Source organism: Maylandia zebra, linkage group LG10, assembly GCF_041146795.1.
Source record: "Maylandia zebra isolate NMK-2024a linkage group LG10, Mzebra_GT3a, whole genome shotgun sequence".
NCBI classification, from domain to species: domain Eukaryota; kingdom Metazoa; phylum Chordata; class Actinopteri; order Cichliformes; family Cichlidae; genus Maylandia; species Maylandia zebra.
In genome coordinates this window covers 14,849,539-14,870,409 of record NC_135176.1, presented here as the reverse complement: position 1 = coordinate 14,870,409, position 20,871 = coordinate 14,849,539, and the positions used below count along the sequence as shown (strand labels likewise).

Here is a 20,871-nt window from a genome sequence, read left to right as displayed (position 1 = left end):
GAAAACTTGTGCAATTTTCTCCAAAGAGTGTCAACTTACAGACACAATAAACGTAGCCCTCAAAGGCAGAGATGTGAAAGGAAGTCATCATGTAACACTGTAGCAGGAGTATTCCCTAAAATCAACACTGAAATATTTTCTAGTCCAATTGCTGAAAAAAGTAATTATAGCTGACAAGTACCTACTGTGAGATGATATGCTTAAAATAAAATGTAAAATTTTATTTTAAGGGAAGCTGAGGAACCCGGGAGAATTCTGTCTTATTTTTTTAACCCTGTAATGTCTGTGATTGATTGAGGACAGTCACACCAAGACCAGCCGTTATCCAGCAATACGTGACCATATTCCAGTGAGTGTATAGGCAGCAGATAGGTAATCTACAAGGCAGTCTTAGCGTTACATTACAAGTATGCTGCAAGTGCGCTGTAAGTTAGCAAGCTGGAATATCTGTATACTGTACTCTGTTTTGAACAAAACAAAGACAAATAAAGTAGAATAGATGACAACATACAGGTCTGATAATAAAATGGTTATTAAATGCTGGCAAAATTTCATAAGGAATCAGATCAGACTGAGGAAATTTATAGAAGCTGATTCTCTCCAAGTACAACAGAAAGGAGTGTGTTTTTCATTTTGGAGCCAAGGCTCATAAAACACGTCTGATGTTGTGCTAGTACCTTTAGTATGTATACGGTAATTGTCACCCACGTGAATGTATTCATTTGACCTACTTTGAAAGCTCAGTTTTAAAACAGGTGAACGTGTCACCTCACACAGATGAATCAAGTTTTTACCAAGAAAATGATGATTCAAAGATCAAATGATTGTGCTCTGGGGGACTCATACAAAACGGACATAAGACATGTATCAACACGTGACAGCTACAAAAAGACATTTACAGTAACATTAAATGCTTTGTGCAAAATACCACAACAGGCAAACACAGTTTGTTTCCATTCATTTTGTGACAAGCAGAAAAAATAAACTAGAAGATACACATTACATGCAGCTGTTTTCTGTGTGCACAGCAGCTGTGCGGCAAATTCTCTCACACACACACACACACACACAGATAATCTGCAAGTATTCCAAGTCCCCTTTCGTTTGGGGAGCTGTTTACCTGACATGTTTATAGATCATAATCACACTTGGAATGACGACTGGGAATTATTTATATGATCAGATCTGCATGTGTAATAGAACGATTATATAAAGTAAATAGGACAAAAAATAGCTACGATAGCATATTTAGGATGAAAGGAGTGCAATTTAAAGAATTAAGTGGTGTAAACACACTGTTTTGGGGTTGTTGGGGTTTTTTTTGGAAATCATATGACTAGTCTTGATGGTTATCTGTTGGAAGCTGACAGAACTGAGATCAGTGGCATCAAAATGACTATAAAGATGAAGAGACCGAGCCTAAAATAGAGTATCTGATCAAACGGAAGATGACACATTGTGGCTATAGTAAAAAACAAAGTTTTGTTTTTGGATGCCACTAAAATAGGGATTGTGCTTCCCCATGACCTGAGGTCAACCTACAGTGACATGCTGCAGCTTGTAGGATCCTCTACTGAGCAAGCACGTCGCCACCTTAGTGACTCTGAAAGACAAACAGCTTCCATTTTATTCAAATTTCATAAGTGGCTTCGAGCAAAAATACGGAGACACTTTCACACTGAATGACTCACCACGGACTAAAATTCTGATGAGCACTGAAAACACGGCTAAACCCTTAAATTATTAACCCCGTTAAAGACTGTGTAATGAAACATGATTTACAGCTACACGCACTGCTTTTAAAAGTATAAAGCACTGTGATACAGCAACAGAACTGTGACCTAACACAAGCGTGTTGTAGCCAGTCACCAGTTTTCAGAGACCTTTTAATAAAACGACACTTTGGTCGTGTGAGGTGCAGGGATTAATTGAAAGCTTATTCTGTACACAAGTCCTTTCATTTGACTTCCATGCAATCCCGAAGTGCTGCCAAAACCAGATGTTTCTCTTTCAAGCTGACCACCTGAGAAGTCTTTTCCATGTGACAACCTAGCAGCAAGCTTTGACAAGCTGAGGGAATACTTACTTTCCCACACTTTTGTAATAAAGCTGCAGAACACAAACTTAATCTCACTTGTTCCCGTTCTCCAAATCTTTCTCTTTGTCACTCTCTCTCTCTGTCTCACACACACACACAAAGCGGAACACACGTTACACAGAAATCATCTGCCATTTAATTTTACCTTTAGTGGGATCACCTTCTGTCTCCTTTTGTCCTTTCTTACCCACCCTCTTTCTCCCTTTTTTATCTTTCCTCTTTCCGTTCTCTGTCATGCTGTCAGATGTTAGTAAATCCTTAGGAAAAAAACCAGGTAGTCCTTTTTGGGAACGTGTGGTAAGTGGGCACCACCAGACTCTGAGCCGGTTAGAGCGTTTCTCCTCCTATATAAACTGGCTCCAATAAGAGGAGAGAGGAGGGAGAGAGAGGAGCAGGAAGGGGCAATACTGTAGAAGGAGGAGGGAAGAAAAAAGGTGGGGGAGGCAAAGAAAGCATTTCCCATTGCTTTAAGGCAATCAACTGTTGTCTTACTGGATCTATCAGATAAGTACAGCGTCTTCCAGGCCCAGAAGCCAAAGCTGAGGACAAAGTGAGAAATCGAGTGAGTACACGTGAAAATCTGAAGTCAGCCCATTCAAGCTCCATGGCTCTGTTTCTCCTGTCCCAGCAGCATCCTCTCATTTGTAATGAAGCGTGCAGAAAGTGAAGTGAGACAAGTTAAGCTGTCCACTTTGCACTGCTGACCTCAGCCACATAATTCAGGCGGAGACTTGCCCCTTACCAGGTTGATGTTTGGGGTCCCAAAACACTTCACATCTGTTAAACATTTGTTGAAAACAGATTCAGTGGATGCGTGTAAGAGAGCGGTGTGTGCGCGAGGTGCCAAAATGTCAGATCCCAATCGGCGACAGACTGCTTCTTGCAGAACTACACAGAAATCGGCTCTGCCGGTCTGCTCCCCTTCCTCTCCTCTCTCTGTCTGTTAGCACCTCTAAGTATTACAGGCAAGTTTGAGCTTGTCTCCGGGTGTCTTTCTGCCTTTCACTGCCGCTGTTAGCCCGGTGTCATCAATGTCCACACAGCAATAAGTATTAGAATGCCAGCTTTTACAGTAAAAGTAAAATTTTATTCGCACAGCGCCTTTCAAGATAAATATCACAAAGTGCGTCACCACAAAAATGCTAGAACGTCAAAATAAAATGTCTGATATTTCCTTATCTCTGAAAGTTGAATGTGCATTTCAGTTTTTCATGCCTCTGTTGCATTCTGTGTATTCAAAGAATTTAGGGATTCATAATTTAGAGGAATTTAGGAAAATGGAGAAAGTTGAAAGTCAGTAGAGGTACATGTGTGGCTCCAAAAGTGGCAGAAACTTAAATATTAAATAGGCAATCACCGTCCTGCCTGACTCTAATATAAAAAGGATATTTTTTCTCTTTATATTTGTGTGAAACAGCATTTAAAGCGAACATAACTACAACATCAGTTAATCTGTTATCTTTAGTTGACATAGCTCAAGATGTGACTATGTAAAAAAAAGAAAAAAAAAAGAAAAATGTGCCTTCGAAACAAGAGCACAATGACTCAATGAAACTCATGTTTTAAAAAAGAAATCTGTAGATGAGTCACATGTGAGACCATCTCAGTCAAGCCCTCAGAGGATTCCTGACGCCGCTTGGGAGTAGGCGGCAGCAGCAGGGATTGAAAGGGGCAGCCGAAGGGTCATGTCTTAACAGGTCAGCTCACTCAGTGGCATAAGCTGTGGGCAAGGAACCTGGAGGGGTCGATTCAAGGCCAGTGTTTGACATGCCAGTAAGGTTCAAGGTGGAGATTTTTCTAGTTCAAAAACAACTGGCTCTTTCTGCTTTCCCTCTCTTGTTCTCAGTGACATAACAAATCAGCAGTTGAAGCTGTGTACTGTTAAGGGGATGCAGTATCACAGAAAACTGCCCCTTTACCACCTTTATCCCCCCCGCTGCCCCGCAGTCTCAAAACGCACTTCCTCCCCCTCTATCCTACAAGATGAGACTTGCTCAAAGTACTGCTTGAGTGTGGGTGGGATGGGATTGCGATTCATGCATCTGTCATGTACGCGAGGATTTGTGACGTCGGAACAAAAAAAAAGAAAAGCGTGCCTTTTAGGATGACTTCATGCAGATTTGGGAGAAGATTAGTCTCTCAGGGCATCGCTCATCATGCTCTTCTAAGATCTCAAAATCTATTCAAACGGAGCCACGAGATGTAAATGACACAGGATGACATCACCTATGAGGGTGTACTGTATTTAGCTATAGGGGCATTTGTGTGATGTTGATCTTGAACAGCAACATGTACCTTTAGGTTCTGTAAACATTTCTTTTAACGCGTGCTAAAATCTGCAGCGTAGAGTGTGGATGCAAACGAATGAGCTTTACAATCGCCTGCTTGCCACAAGTGTCTCCCATTGGGACGGTTACATAAAATATGCAAGAACTGCATGAGCATGCACATGAAAGTGAGGGGAGGCGGACTTGTAGTAGACAACACACTGTGAGGAAATTAGGTTTTTAAGAACCTAAGCTCTGAACAAGGTCTAGCGTTTTGTATATGACCTTGTGGAGTACAATGGAAGTCTGAAATAAACTCACATTTTACACACCCAAACTCAAATATGGTCATGAACATGTAGATCATGAACATGTAGATCTCTTCTTTTTTCTTTTCTTTTTTTCTACACTACTCTAAAGCATCTGCTGTTTTTCAGCAGCCGTGGGCTGTCCTTGGATTAGGGTCTGTAGGTGGAGAGACACAATAGACCAGTGTGGGAGTGGCAAAACTTTAAGAAATCAAAGAAAAAAGGAGCCAACCTCTGTAACTTCATACATAGATCCTCCATAGATATATGCCCTACCCATAAATGCTTCATAGATCCCATCTCTGGTTGTCTCCTAACCCCTTCATTGCTTCTCCCAGAAAAGGGAAGATAGCTTCCCTGCATGATGGAGCTGAGCTCCAGCCTCCTAACAGCAACATACCTGCACATCATCATTCTGATACTCCTTAAAAAAGCCCTTTCATAAGCACAAGAGTTTATCTCTTTAGACATAATGGCTTTAAACAGCCATTAGGTTTTACTGTTTACATCTGTCAGCTATTTTTTTCCAGCAAAGTGTATACTCAGGACTTAAAGCAAGGTAAAGTGCCTGCTTTTAACAAACATCTATATTTTTGATTGACAGAGGTGAGGCAAAGGCAAGGGGGAGAAGAAAGAGGACCAAACCTTCTACGAGAAGCAGAAGTAAAAAAGAGCTAGAATAAATAGAAAGCATGGGAAAAAAACAGCAGTAATGGAGGAAGAGAAGGGAAGACAGGGTTAAAAAAAAAAAGCATGAAAGAGGGAATTTGTGAGTGAAACTAATGTCCCTTTCAACAGATGACAGAAAACAGCCCCACCTGCTGCATTCACCTTTTTAACAAGGCATCTGTTCCTCAGCTGACCACACGCTGAGCTGTGCTGCTGGAATAAAAAACACATTGTGCCTGAAATAAAGACATGCTGTGTGGTAGTAACCAAAGAGTTTGCAGCAAACCCAGATTTGTCTGCATGAATTTGACAGCTGCTGTTTGCTCATGTGCATGTGCTACAAATGCCTGCACAAGCGGACAACGTGTGGCCAGCAACAGCCGAGGAGGGTCGAGACGCCATCGATTAATGTCACCTTGCGAGCTGCTGAGTGGAGTGGAGACGTGACACAAATCAATGTCGGTGACATCTGGAGTTCCCAGAAAGGGGCTGGTTTCTCAAGGTCAGCTGCGCCAAGGTCAACGGAGATTCCAAATCTGAGTGTTACTAATGAGTGTGCTCAGCAACAGCTGGGATCGGGATCACAGAAAAGAAGCCACAAGTTGCTTCTGCTGCCTCATTTACAGCATGGCAAAATGGTTGGATGCATTCAAATCAAGCGTGTCCGTCTGTTATTTAAGGGGAGCTGCCAGAAACCAGAGGGAAACGACAGCAAAGAACACAAGTGTTAAAACAAGGAAGTGATCCTGTGTGGATTCAGCTCTTTGACGTTTCTGCAGCACATAGCTGTCACCATGGCAACCGCAGTCTTAAAGGTAGCAACTAGAGTATGTGAGAGAGGGATGTGGAGGGGCGGAGAGAGGATGAGAGACCGGGAGAGCGAAAGCAGAGAGGATGCTAGTGAGAAAGTAGGAGATAATGTGCGAGAAATACAATGGGAGGAAGAGTGAGGGAGGCTGAACTGAAAGACAGGTAAGATAAGAGGGCGTGGGGGGACGGAGCAACACCGAGAAAAAAAAGAAACGCAGAGGGAAGCATCTTCCGAGCAGCTGCAGCCTGGCTACTGTATCGCTCTATAAGAGAGATGTCCATGAGTAAGTCTGTGCCAAGCCTGCTGGGAAGCACTGCAGTAGCATCTCAGAGAGGGAGAGATGACAAACATCAGCACTGAGCATGCTCCACTCTCAAGGCCACTGAGAAAATGAGATTTCAGCTCTTTAGCCTCCCAGTTTGTTCAGTTCTCCCGCTCTGTACCAGTCTCCATCCTTCACTAGCTCGCTCTGACAGACACGTGACATCACCAACACCTCTCACAGCTTTAGATGTGGCTCCACAGTGGACAAAATGTGACTGGTGTGTCTGATAACTGATTGATTTAATGGCAAGAGGCATCTTCCCCACTTACGGCCACGCTGACTCACACTGTGACAGGTTTGATTGCGGCTGAGAGGAACAAGAGACGAGCACAGCAACTCATCAGCCGGTGGGGCATGATACTGCAATAACAGTCCAACCCTGCCACCAGATTTGATCTCTGTGCCTCCCAACTCTAACCGACTGTCTTCCTAATCTGGACGGCTGCCAGAACGGAAGAGGAGAGAGAATGGCAGCCATACATTAGCGTCAGACCTACCATTAAGCAGATTTTGATTTATGTTACGTTTTGCTCTTAATGCCTGTACTGCAGGCAGACAAACACCTACTCACACAGATGTACTGTTGTGTGTGCTTTTCCTTTGTTTCACAACTGAAAGCTGATTCCTTTTTTTTTTGGCCTTGCTCATGGTAATGTGATGAAGTGTGGGGTTATGTGTGCTTGAGAGCAAGAGAGATACAAAAATTGTGCGTGCATTGAATGTGTTGCGTGTGTGTGCAGGAAACTGTACAGAAAGCTCTACAGGATGTCAATTGCCTCTCGACTTCCAGTGGGGCTAAACTGACAAACTCTGTAAAACAATTTTCTGCTCCCTGATGATGAAAATAAATATTAAAGTCATTGAATTTCACGTTCGCTAGCCATATCCTTTCAGCTGGATAAGAATAGCTCATTGCTGAGATTAAAATAGAACAAACATTTTAAATGACAGATGCTGTCTGAGTAGCTGAGTATGACTTTGATCCTCTTAAACAAAAAAATCCGCTCTATCTTCTTAAGGTTGCCTGATTGAATCTCTCTCCTTCTCTCCTCCTCTTGTATTCATCCACCATTTAAACATATTTATTTTCTGAGTCTCTTTGTCTGTCTCGCGCTCTCTTTCTCTCTGCCCGTCTCCCTCCCTTCTGCCAAAGGAGACATAAAGAGGTTTGTGTGACGGAGCAGATTGACTTGAAGATAGAGGCTGGAAGCAGATCTGCTCTTCCACCGCCTCATTCTGCTCTATCTCTCCTGCTCTCACCCAGATGAATAGACAAACAGTCTCCCACATGCTCTCACAGTTTATCAAACACACACCCACATAGAACGAGGTCTTCACGCAAACACATATGTGCACTCTCGCCAGAGAGAACAACACACACTCAATCTAAGTGTCCTCAGGCTGACAAAGTATACACTGTCACACTCAAATACAAACAGACCCCCTCAAACACGCTCGTACGCATACGCATGCAAACACACAGGTGCATCCGCATGTAAATAAAAGATGCACGTGGGCCACTGATGCATTTCAAATTGACCTTTTTCCACTCGTAGTGTAGTAAATACAAACCACTTGCATGTAGTTTACTAAAACGGACCTTTAATTTGCCACATCTGAATCACAAGATAGTGGGGTTTTTCCATTGCGTACATTTTAGCTCTTAAACTGACAACAACAACAAAAATTCCCCATCTTACATAGAATTATGAAATACATATAGAGCTATTAATAGTATACCTGTTATATCTGTTTCTATAACCACACAATAATAACACCAATACCCCCAAATTTCCATGACTGACAAACATTTACATTGCGGATTTAAATAAATCATGTGTAAACATATCTGAACTTTTTTTTAAGTGAATCCACCAATGACGTTTTCATACATGGTTTAAAACCGAAACATAAATGTACACATGGGAAAACACGGGAAGGTTGTTTTCTTATCAGCACCCCCCCTTGAAAAACATACGCTCATCCGTTCTCTGCTTTGCATTCTTCACATCAAATCAAATTCCTTTTGTGCTCTGCACTTTTCTTTATCTCCAGAATGTGCTTTTAGAGAAGCACAAACATGTCACAATGAGGACACTGTGAAGTGTTTCACACACACTGAATGCAGCTCCTTGGTCAAGTCATTTGCGATTCTGTTTTTTGCCTCGTGGCTGAGCTTGGGCTTATCGAGACTCTGTCTTATCTCTTTGTTTGTTTTTCACCAATCTAGGCTTTTCCTGGAAAACAGGCCACTACGCATGTGTAAGCTTAGATCATGCTTTGGCGGCATGAGCCCAAACCAAGGTGGTCTCAAATTGAGTGAATTTGATAAGTGGGCAAGAGAGCTGGCCCAGCTGATGGTGCCTCACACTGAGCTCTGGCAAGCCAGATGTAGCTGACAGGAAGCCAAGGCTGTGGTTGGGTCATCTCGAAGCGACAAGATGACTGCAAAGGCACACACACACACACACACACACACAAACACACACACAGGAAAAAAAACCCTCTCTCTAACTCTCTACAAGCAGTTAAATCCAATGCCGAGCACAGCGGCGACTGACAACCCCGGCACTAAGAAGGAGGTCAAAGCTAGCTAAAGCTCAAGCTCAAGGCGAGCCACCACCAGCTTAGTGATGGAGGTGCGGTACCAAAGCTTTAGCTTAAATTCTAATAGTTGAATTTCAGCCAAGAGTATTTACTATTGCTCAAAAAGCCAAGTAATAATAATAATATCATGCTATACCAGGTTTAGATGGATAAAAATGAAATGCTAAGACACTGGAGACAGGGTCAGAGTTTCACTGACTGCAGTGCAAAACTAAGGTCAAATAATTACCCAGTATTTTAACCAGAATGACCTTTCACAGTTTTAACAGGGCAAACAGAGAAGTCATCTACTGGGATATTTTTCAAGGTACGTTTTATGTTGTTTTGTATTGCTGGCTTGCCTACAGTGGTTTCCTGGCCCATGGCCATTTGCAGTATGATAACTCCTCGCTTCTAAGCCTAATGTCATGAAGACAACAAGGGAAGGAAAAGAAACATGCCTAGACAATGTGTAGTAAAAGTACACATCCCAACAGATGTGATGGGGAAAAAGCGGAAACGAGGCTACGGGGCTCACACTGCAGGGACTTTCTGTAACACTGATCTTACTGGCTTTTACAAGTACAACAGACCACTGTGAGGAATGCTGCGTTCTCATTTAGGGTAAAACACCCCCAGAGTTAAGGGGTATCAGTATCACAAGGGAGATATTTCCTCTTTTGTCTACATTTGCTGCAGCGAGGTGATGGTAGTGTGCTGGTCTGTGGGCCAGCTGGGACACATCTCAGTTTCCTTCTGCACACACACACACACTGAAGCTTGCTCTACGCTGCTCGCTATCTTTCAACAACAAGCTGAGCAACGACCAGACGGAAAGAGGTCCTATTTGTGCAGGAAGATAAATACACTTCTGCACCCAGTCCTGTCCCCTCCAGATTAGAGCAACACAATAATGAGCAGGAGCACTGGTGGAAGGTCAGAAGAAAGCAAGGCTAAAGGACAGAGGAACAGCCAACGACAAAAACACACGCCCTGGCATGCATCACACACGCAGGAGTAATCACAAACAGACATGCTTGCTTTTTACCTTTTTAGAATTTCAGAAATTTTTAATGATTGCCTAAATTTTCTGAAAAACCTTGGGGGTTGGGGCGGGGGGTGGGGTTACTATCCTACGTCATACTTCCCAAATCATTCCACTGGAAAATGTCCACAGTTTACAACTTGATGGCGTCACAGTTTGTAGACCAGTTCTCGGACGGCACACAAGGACTGCTTTGTGCATGGGCGTCAAGTATCTAGTCATCTTATGGTGTGATGAATGAAATATCCGTGTATATATATATTGTAAATACTGAGGAATACAATGGTTGAGTCGTCGACATGTTATTGCTGGTCGAGTCAGCAGCGTCATAATCTTCTATCAGCTCCTCCTCGGTATTACGTTCAGTCACAGAACACAGAATTAGGCAATTTATCTCCAATCTGCAAATGATGCATATTTTCGTTAGTTTTGTTGTAAAGTAAACATCTGTCCCAAGGTCGGAGACCCCTGTTGAGGGAGACAGGATTTTATCTTGGTCCACTTCCAAACACCGCTAACAAGCCATTCCATTCTGTGTAAAGTTATTTCATGTTAAGACACACATCAATCCACACCTACAACATACCTGAGGAAACAAACCTTCTCTCAGGATATGTACTGTGTGTGGGGGGTGAACATGGCCGGACACGTCCCTTAAACACACCGGGAGGCGCCCAGCAGGAGTGCCAGCAGCCCCTCTTTTCAACACTTCGGCACACAAACACCGTTGCCCTTCCCATGGTCCTTTTGTTCCCTATCATTTTGTTTGTTTATTTTTGGTTGAAGTTCCTGTCATGGACACCATCAGCTTTCTTTGCTAAAATGCATAATTGGCTGTCATATTACACAGTTTTCGGACAAATGTTTATTTCAGTCTATTAAATCTTACAGAGGCTGCATGTCAGTGTTCACGCTTGAATCACAACGCAAATGCAGGCAAGGTTTGAAGCTAGCCATTCTACAACCAGCTGACGTAGGAAAGCATGCATATGCTTGCAGACTCAGAATTATAGCAAATGTATTTAGAGAAATTCAGCCAATTATCCAAAAGGATAACACGCACAAGCACCGGCAAGCAACAACATCGAGCTGGGAATTTCTTTTTTCCTCGATCTGCATGCATTCCCCATAAAAACAAAACAAAAAAGTGTTCAGATTCAGATGAGGAAAGGATGAACTATTTCTGTATGTACCTTTTAAGAAGGTGGACTGAAATGTGAGATATCCAAATTAACAAAACAACTAAACTACTCTGAGAGTTATGTGCTCCACGTTCTAAGCAACACTCTGTTCCCAGTGACTGAACAAATTTTACTACCGTGACATGACCTAAATAGAAGTACAAAACGCTGGTACGTCTGTCATCAAGTAGTGACTAAATAAAACCTGCCCGAATCTACTGATAAAACCAGCAGACTACAAGAAACTGATGCTTGATGAGAGTGAAGCAGTAGCCCGGGGCCTATAGTAATTGAAGGCCAAAGAGAGAGAGAGAGCCTCAGTGAAAGGTTATCATCCGTACTGTTCTTTATTGCCACGTTGTTTCCTGTGAAGCTACCGGACAATTTGTTGAGGTGATAGTGTAATGAAGAATCGCCCAGAGCTACAAATGGTTAACTGATGAGTAGGTTAAAAAAATGCTGCTGCAATAAGTCAAATTAAGGCTGTGAATACTAAATTACACAAATCACAAATGAAGTCATGTTTGCCACTCGTTAATGCAACCTGCTTCTTACTGTTGCCCAATAATAAGAAGCAATAATAAGCTGTACTATAATTCTTCCAAAGACTTGGCACTTTCTTGACATTTTACACTGTCAGTTGATACTGTTCCTCTCCTTTTCCAGCCAAAACAAGCTACACGGCTTTGGCTACATCGAGTCATAATTTCCAATGAAAGAGCGAGAGTTGCATTTGTGTTTTGATTGTAGTGTTTGTGTTTTATTTTAGGGATTAAGTAAGACTGTGTTAACTCCCGTTCTCCACCACAGTGTCACTGACATTACAAACACAGTGCGCACGTATGTATACTTAAAAACTTGTGTGGTGCTCTACAGTAACCGAAGCTAGAGCCAAAGCTAAAGATGCCGCCGAAGACGTTAAGCTGTTTACACAAACCTTTTATACCTTGTGATTGAGGAGCTCTATTCTCACCTATAAACCAGTTTATGGAATGTTTATGGAATGTGTTTTCTTCCATGATACGCCTGCAGCTACGAAGATCGACAAGCGAAATGTGTGCCTGCCAGCTATGCCCTCCCTCTGTGGACTGAGCAATAGTAGACTACTTCTGCAACATGCCAAAACAGTGTTGATCTCAAGAGTAATTTGTGTGAGCACAATCATGACCACAGGCCTCCAGCTTTAAGCAATTATTCTGTTCATAAGAATTATCAACCAAAAGTGAATCTAGTGCTCTGTCGGGCTGCAGAAACAACAAGTATCAGACGCAGGGAAAAGAGTAACCAGTTTAGTATTGGGGCAAACCAAGAAGCTTCACGAGGCTTCCGATCAAAAAAAAAAAAAAAGGAGGTTACCTGAGTAGTTTGTGAGTTATGCCGTTCACATGTATTAATCCAAAGTGATATTAATTAATATGTGATGTGATTAACCTGTTGATCGATGTAAAGAATGCAAAATCTGTATATAACAAAGTTAATAGCCCAGAATTATTTCCCCCAATTTAGTTGGAATGATGGATAAACTGTATGCAGTGCAGATTTCCAACATTGATCTACACTCTATGCCATTAATACAGATGGGCCACATTGTTTTTTTTTAGTGTCAATGAATAATTAACTTCTAATGTTCTGTTGTTCTTTGCTCCAAACAAAAAGACTAGTCTGCAGTCTAATCTTTTTCATACTGAAATACAGCGTAAGTTAAAAAAAAAATCATGTTTGTTTTACATTTATGCATGTGCAAAAGTCTTTGCTCATTTGTCATTTCTCTATATTTAACTTCCAAGGAGCCAGACTTTCTTATTTGTCTTTAAAAGTGGTCTTGAGCAATAATTCTGAAGGTCTTTCAAAGTTTTTCTTTGTACATTGGCTGCTTTTTCACTCATTTTCAGTCCAGTCCTTGTACCTGACCATTTTCAGAGGAATGTTTATTGTTTGTTAAGCCACTTAACACGGACCTGTGACTCATTCAAGCATGCAAAAGGCACATAACTCAAGGGATGAACCAGTGTTGTGTTGACACGTAAGAGACAAGTTAGGCACTTTGTTACTAACAGCCTGTTTCAAAAACACATAATTTGTTCTCATTTCTTTACTTTAATCTATGAAACAATCCAAAAATAACGCAGTTTTAACAGGCATAAAACTGGATTTTTGCACTAACAAAGTGATTCCCAAAGAGCTATTAGCTGAAAACGTGCGTGTCCTTACAAGATTTGAGCAAAGTAGAGAACAAAAGAAGAAGTGGGAGGCCTAAAAAATGATACACAACAGATGACGAGTGTCTGAATGTAACGTGCTTAGGAAAGAAGGACACAGGACCTGAGAGACGCATCGGTCCCTTCAGCTGATCCATCTACTGTTCAATGATGTCTCATTAGAAATGGTCTCAGTGGAAGGGTAGCTGTCGAAGAAACAGTCTCAAGGAGAAATGGCTGATGTATGCCAAATTACACAACTGGACCAAAAATCTGGCAAGAGGTGTTAATCCATATTTGAAATTTGTGTTTCAAATCATCAATATGTACTGAGGAGGTCAGGAGGGAGCTAAAACAGTGAGTATCTACAGCCATCTATAAAACATGGTAGAGGCTCCATCATGGTTTGGAGCCAAAACACAGTGCCAGTTCAGTAAAAACTCATATCAGTCATGGATTGGCCCCCCAGATCCAGAATTTCAGCATTTTTGAAGCAGTGCAGGATCATCTTGACAGTGAACAGAAGAAAACTCCAAACCAGATAACATCCAATGAAGAGCTTTGCATGTCCTTCAAGAAGCCTGGAGAACTAGTCCTGAAGACTACATAAAAGAACTACAAGGAAACTTCCCTAAGGGGTGCAGGCTGTGTTGAAGAATAAATGTGGTCAAATACTCACATTCAGGCTTGTTAGAAATTCTGTTTTGCCTTATATGATGCATTTCTGTGTGCGTTTGCATATGTTTCAATAAATTCTGCAACTATTTCACATTTTCTGAGAGAAACAAGGGGTGGTAACCCACAGAACTGTATATGTCTCATATTTAGACTTCACGTTTAAAAATAGGATCGTGTCTCTTTTTATTTACTGATTTCTTATTTAATGATAATACCAAAGGAGTTTAAGAGGTTATTTTTGGTGACAGCCTTTCATGGCGTGCACAATATAAAGAAAAAAAAAAACAAGTTTTAAATATTTAAATACGTGCACTAGCTGCAGCCTGTGAAGGAAGCGTATTGCAGCCCAAGATAGCTGCAAATTACTGAATAATTCAAAAGGCTGAGTAAACTTGAACTGCCTTCACAAAGCAGGAGGATACAAGTCATAATGATCAGGCCAACGTAAACACACTAAATAGGGGTCTATGGTGTGGAAACATGCGCTGCAAACCAGGTATATGTGTGTTTTTCCATTTCATTGGCAATTTTGTGTTTTTTTCTTAGTCATTCATCTATAGTATTTTTCTTTTTCTTTTTAAATTTCAGTACATGCCTTATGTTATTCAGTGCTAGCTCTGAAGTATACCTGTAGTAATACTGTAGTATTTGAAAGAGTCGATTCTTTGTATTTTAGGAATGTCCACCCCAGGGCATTCAGGGGTGGACAGGAAAAACAGATTGCCTTTGTCATCAAAGTAAAATCCAAATGGCTGTGAGTTTCACAGTTGTTGTGCTGTTGATATCTTGTGGACTGTGCGGCGATTGTGGCCATTTGAGCGCTGCTGACACTGCTCCAGCTGTAGAGGCAAGGAGCCTAACAACTGCTGGGACATTCCCAACGGACTCATCCCTTTCAACTTTTTGGTGTTTCTCCCACTTCCTCGTCCTGATCCTGATCATATACTGCCTCATTGTGGTGAAGTCAACATTCTTCAGTGGGTTGAAAAACTCTAACTGCTAAAAAGTCCACTTGCAGGGTGTAAACTGTAGTTACAGAGGCCAAAGTCTAAGAACTACAATATTTCCAACATTTGTGTTAGACTAATGTTCTCTTTAGTGCCAGATGTTCTTTGATTTCTTCTTTTATTTATCTAAAATGTCCCTAGCAAGTGTTATATACACATTTTGTTACCAAACTTCTGGCCAGCAATTTTAGGTATTCAGCAAAAATAACTGAATTTATAAAACTGGTAAAATATGATAACACCTAAAGCCATTTACAGTTTCCCTATGCTTATAAAAGTTCCCCTCTTATACCATCTCTCAAGGTAGTCCAAAGAATAAGCCACTGGCCGTTTTATAAATATTGACCTACTTAATTTTTTCTAATGCATAGTCTTAATTTACACAAATCACAAACAAATACCAACCTACAAATTTTTAACTTGTCAGGTTTATTACTGACGATGTAGTCAGTAGATATATATATTTTTAAATGCAGATCCTTTTATGTGGCTCTAAGAGCTTGAGGACATCTGTTTATGAATGAACTGACACATCCCAACAATATAAAAAAAAAAAGGTTTCGAGCAGATTTTCATTGTGTTGTCGTCGTTTAAAGAAACTAAGCACATCTTCCCAGTTCCAAAACACACAGACAGAGAAAAGACACATACAGTGAAACAGGACACATGAGGAGAAACTGTAAATGAAAGTAAGGACTGAAAGTCACCGTCACACAAATATACAATAGAAATAACATATCAGTCCTGTGATAGACTGTCCCGACATGACCCTGAAAAGAATAAACAGTTAAGAGAATGGCTGGCTGTCTGGATGCTCAAGGAATGCTGTTCAAATCGTGCTATGTGCATTATTAGCAAAATTATTTTACAAGGTTGGATGATTAGTCTACACTGCATTATTTTCAGCTAAGAAACTGCTCAGCATCTGGTACTGAAGAGATCCATGGCTTTTATTCCATTTGTTTCTCTGGTGGGGTGGGATACGCATTCTCAATAAATGCCAAAGACAGTAATAATTAATCTGTTTATGACGCCATCACTTAAGGTGATTAAACAGAAATGGGAAGCTTTAACAAAAGATTTAGTGAGAGAACAGTGAGGTTGAGATACACTGCTTAACCTTTGCTAAAACTTTTAGCTGTAGGCCCAGCTTTTAGTCTAATAAATAGTGCACTGAACACTGTGACTATTTAGTGGACATAGTCAAACATTGTGCTCTCCACTACCACTGCAGTACTACAGTACTTGTACAATAGGAAACAAGAAAGTAGTGACTGAAAATCACAGAAAAACACAGTAAAGACTACCATACAAAAATATAATAGGAATCATATATTAGCCCTGCGTTAGGGTGCCTTGAACTGACCCTGAATCGGATAAGCGGTTGTAAAGATGGATGGAGTGAGGATTGTTTGATTCCCTGTTTGGGTTGAAGGAGTCTCCAATAATGCCACAGACAATAATATTTAATCTGTTAATGACGCCATTGCTTAAGGTGATTAAATGGAAATGGGAAGCTTGAAGGAAAGATTTACAATAGTGTGGTCAAGATGACGTGCTTACTTTTTGACCCTGAATGAACAAAAAAAAAAAAAGGGGGGGGGGGGGGGGGCGCTTGGTGACTCACATTCTTCATTTAAAGGTGACCTTGGCCCTTTGCAAAAACAAAAACAAAACAAAACAAAACTGGAGGTGATCTTTGATGGCAGCGTCATTTAATAAAGAAATAAATTCTGTTGTTAAAACCAATTTCTTCCAGATGAGAGCCCTCGCGAAGATTAAGAACGTTCTCCCATCTGCTGACTTTGAGAAAGTAATTCATGCCTTCATTTCATCCGGGCTTGATTATTGCAATAGCCTTTATTTCGTAATCAGCCAGGCTCTGCTTTGTTGTCTACAACGAATGCAGCAGCTCGACTGCTGTCAGGCACACGTAAATGAGACCATATTTCCCCTGTTTTTGGCTTCTTTACACTGATGCCCGGTTACAGAATTGATTTTAAGATTTTATTGATTGTTTTTTTTAAATAAATGGTTTTAAACAGATTAGAATCCTTTTACATTTTTGAACTTTTAACTATGGATATTCCTGATATGTCTTTAAAGTCAGCTAATCAGATGCTTCTGGTAGAAGCAGATTAAAACACCTAAATGTGACTGAGTTATTGTTTGTCTTCCCAGCTCGGTTATACTGCTTTTAGTTGTACAGCACTTCGGTTATCCCTTGTCGTTTTTAAATGTGTTAAAGAATAAATAGGTTTGACTTCTATAAATGTTGGCAGTGGTTGGGGGGCTGTAAGCTAATCTAAAAGCCCAGCTCGGTCCACTACATAGTCACAGTCCAGCACTACACTGTAGTGTCTGAGACGTCAAGGCCCATGAGATTCTGCTGTACCGTAAAACAGGTAAAGAGAAGGAAATGGGGCATATTAGTGGAAGGTTCTTCGTATCAAAAAGCAATGCATCAGGTGCAGGAGGCTTCCATGCCATGTTACAATGCCTCACTGATACAGTGGGGCAAAAAAGTATTTAGTCAGCCACCGATTGTGCAAGTTCCCCCACTTAAAATGATGACAGAGGTCAGTAATTTGCACCAGAGGTACACTTCAACTGTGAGAGACAGAATGTGAAAAAAAAATCCATGAATTCACATGGTAGGATTTGTAAAGAATTTATTCGTAAATTAGGGTGGAAAATAAGTATTTGGTCACCTCAAACATGGAAAATCTCTGGCTCTCACAGACCTGTAACGTCTTCTGTAAGAAGCTTTTCTGTCCCCCACTCGTTACCTGTATGAATGGCACCTGTTTGAACTCATCATCTGTATAAAAGACACCTGTCCACAGCCTCAAACAGTCAGACTCCAAACTCCGCCATGGCCAAGACCAAAGAGCTTTCGAAGGACACCAGGAAAAGTATTGTAGACCTGCACCAGACTGGGAAGAGTGAATCTACAATAGGCAAGCAGCTTGGTGTGAAAAAATCAACTGTGGGAGCAATCATCAGAAAATGGAAGACATACAAGACCACTGATAATCTCCCTCGATCTGGGGCTCCACGCAAGATCTCATCCCGTGGGGTCAAAATGATCATGAGAACGGTGAGCAAAGATCCCAGAACCACACGGGGGGACCTGGTGAATGACCTGCAGAGAGCTGGGACCAAAGTAACAAAGGTCACCATCAGTAACACACTACAACGGCAGGGAATCAAATCCCGCAGTGCCAGACGTGTTCCGCTGCTGAAGCCAGTGCATGTCCAGGCCCGTCTGAAGTTTGCCAGAGAGCACATGGATGATACAGCAGAGGATTGGGAGAATGTCATGTGGTCAGATGAAACCAAAGTAGAACTTTTTGATATAAACTCAACTCGTCGTGTTTGGAGGAAGAAGAATACTGAGTTGCATCCCAAGAACACCATACCTACTGTGAAGCATGGGGGTGGAAACATCATGTTATGGGGCTGTTTTTCTGCCAAGGGGACAGGACGACTGATCCGTGTTAAGGACAGAATGAATGGGGCCATGTATCGTGAGATTTTGAGCCAAAACCTCCTTCCATCAGTGAGAACTTTGAAGATGAAACGAGGCTGGGTCTTCCAACATGACAATGATCCAAAACACACCGCCCGGGCAACAAAGGAGTGGCTCCGTAAGAAGCATTTGAAAGTCCTGGAGTGGCCTAGCCAGTCTCCAGACCTCAACCCCATAGAAAATCTGTGGCGGGAGTTGAAAGTCCGTGTTGCTCGGCGACAGCCCCAAAACATCACTGCTCTCGAGAAGATCTGCATGGAGGAATGGGCCAAAATACCAGCTACTGTGTGTGCAAACCTGGTAAAGACCTATAGTAAACGTTTGACCTCTGTTATTGCCAACAAAGGTTATGTTACAAAGTATTGAGTTGTATTTTTGTTATTGACCAAATACTTATTTTCCACCCTGATTTACGAATAAATTCTTTACAAATCCTACCATGTGGATTCATGGATTTTTTTTTCACATTCTGTCTCTCACAGTTGAAGTGTACCTCTGGTGCAAATTACTGACCTCTGTCATCATTTTAGGTGGGGGAACTTGCACAATCGGTGGCTGACTAAATACTTTTTTGCCCCACTGTAAAGTATAATTAAAGGTTCAACCATCCTTTAAAATGTCCTTTGGTGCTGACACTGTACATTAAATCCAGTGCTAGTGTTTTACAGGGAGGTTTATAAAAAATAATGGTGTCTTCCAGGGTGAATGAGCTGTTTAACTGAATAGCTGATAACATGGACGTGGATGTTTTCCTCTGAGGTATGCCATGAGATCTAATAAAGTTGAAGAATAAATTAAGTATTTAGACTGAACCTGGATCATTTTATCAGAACACACAAATCTGGGTTATGTGGAGGCAAGGTTGCCCTTTTTATTCTCCTTTTGATATTCTGATAGCGTTTTTATTATTATTTGTTTTTTAAATATTATTTTTATCTTTTTGTCTTCCTTCGGATCTTCCTGGCAGCAGCCAGCAGGCAAAATTGGGGCGATAGGGTTTGGGGTTATGCAAGATCCTTGTGTGATAGAGATGGGTTGAGTGAGAGCTGATTTAATGTGCTGGTCCACATTTTCCTGCAACTTCTAACCATATCCTCTTTTTTGTCCCTGTTGCTTTAGAAGGACCAGTAAACTTTTTTGTACCAATTCATTAGCACAGTTTTAAAATATAATAAAACTGTGACAGAACTGACACTGAATATTTCTGACTGTTAAGTATAAAAAACACAGGTGGAAACCCTTTCTGTGACAGGGTTTCCACCTGTCGCAGAAAGTATCAGACAGACTATCCTCGTGTTCTGCTCTAAATAGTTTTGCCATTTCAAACGCAGCCTTCATCCCAGTTTGTGAATTCAAGCAGGCTGGAGATTAATGGAGATTATTGTTTGCGAGATTAGGTTCCAACTGTAAGACTAATCTGCATTCACACCACTAACCAATCCAAATCTGCTTCTCTGTCTGATGGTAGATTTCAGCCAGCTGTTTGCAAGCTGCAGTGTTGCAGTATAACAGCCATGACACAAAGATCTGTGGCTTTACAGTTAAGGTAAATGCTCTGGATAAAACATGACTGTTTATCTAATTATACACAGAAAATATTGACCCGTTTGTCAGAGACTTGCGATGCAATGTTTGATAAAAGCTGGTGAAAAGGTGCAGTTTACCTGCAGCAGAAGGTGCATGCAGTATTGATCTATTAACAAAAAACCTTTTCCATAAAATTACAAATACATGAATACAAATAAAAGCAGACACAGCTATTAAATTACTGCAATTTTTTTTAAATCCACATTTTTGCCAATAATATCACATGCATATTTTGCTTAATCATGTTTAAGCGAGAAACTGAACAAGCAGGCAGTCTATCATGTTTGTCTACTATCATATCTACCAATATGGCATCGTGCAGGCTGTTATTTCCCCAGTCTCGTGATCTTAAGAAATACTTTTAAACTCTCACTTAAGCAGTTTGCACTTATGGAAGCAAATAATAAACCAGATATAAAATTGAAAGTTTTAAACTGCATGGCATTGCAGACTTGTTTTCATAGTTCTTATCCAGCTGAACTTAGAGTAAGCCCTCCATGAGCCCAGACATAATTCTGTATTACATGGAAATTTATAATCGTCCAAAGCATTGCTTTAGTGTGTGTGTGAAATCTAAAG

The 20,871-nt window shown here is 41.1% G+C and overlaps 1 protein-coding gene across 4 annotated transcripts in view; it reads right to left on the bottom strand.

Annotated features, from left to right (window-relative positions):
* The window catches only part of nrg2a (neuregulin 2a), a 78,495-nt gene that overhangs the window by 49,182 nt on the left and 8,442 nt on the right, over nucleotides 1-20,871 (bottom strand). The window contains exon 1 of one of the 4 annotated variants that reach the window (XM_076889137.1): nucleotides 2,244-2,433. The exons of the other annotated variants lie outside the window; for them this stretch is intronic. Coding sequence (XP_076745252.1) covers nucleotides 2,244-2,334 — 91 coding nt within the window. The 5' untranslated portion in view covers nucleotides 2,335-2,433. Of the gene's footprint in view, nucleotides 1-2,243; nucleotides 2,434-20,871 lie in introns of those variants that run through there. 4 annotated transcript variants of the gene reach the window in all.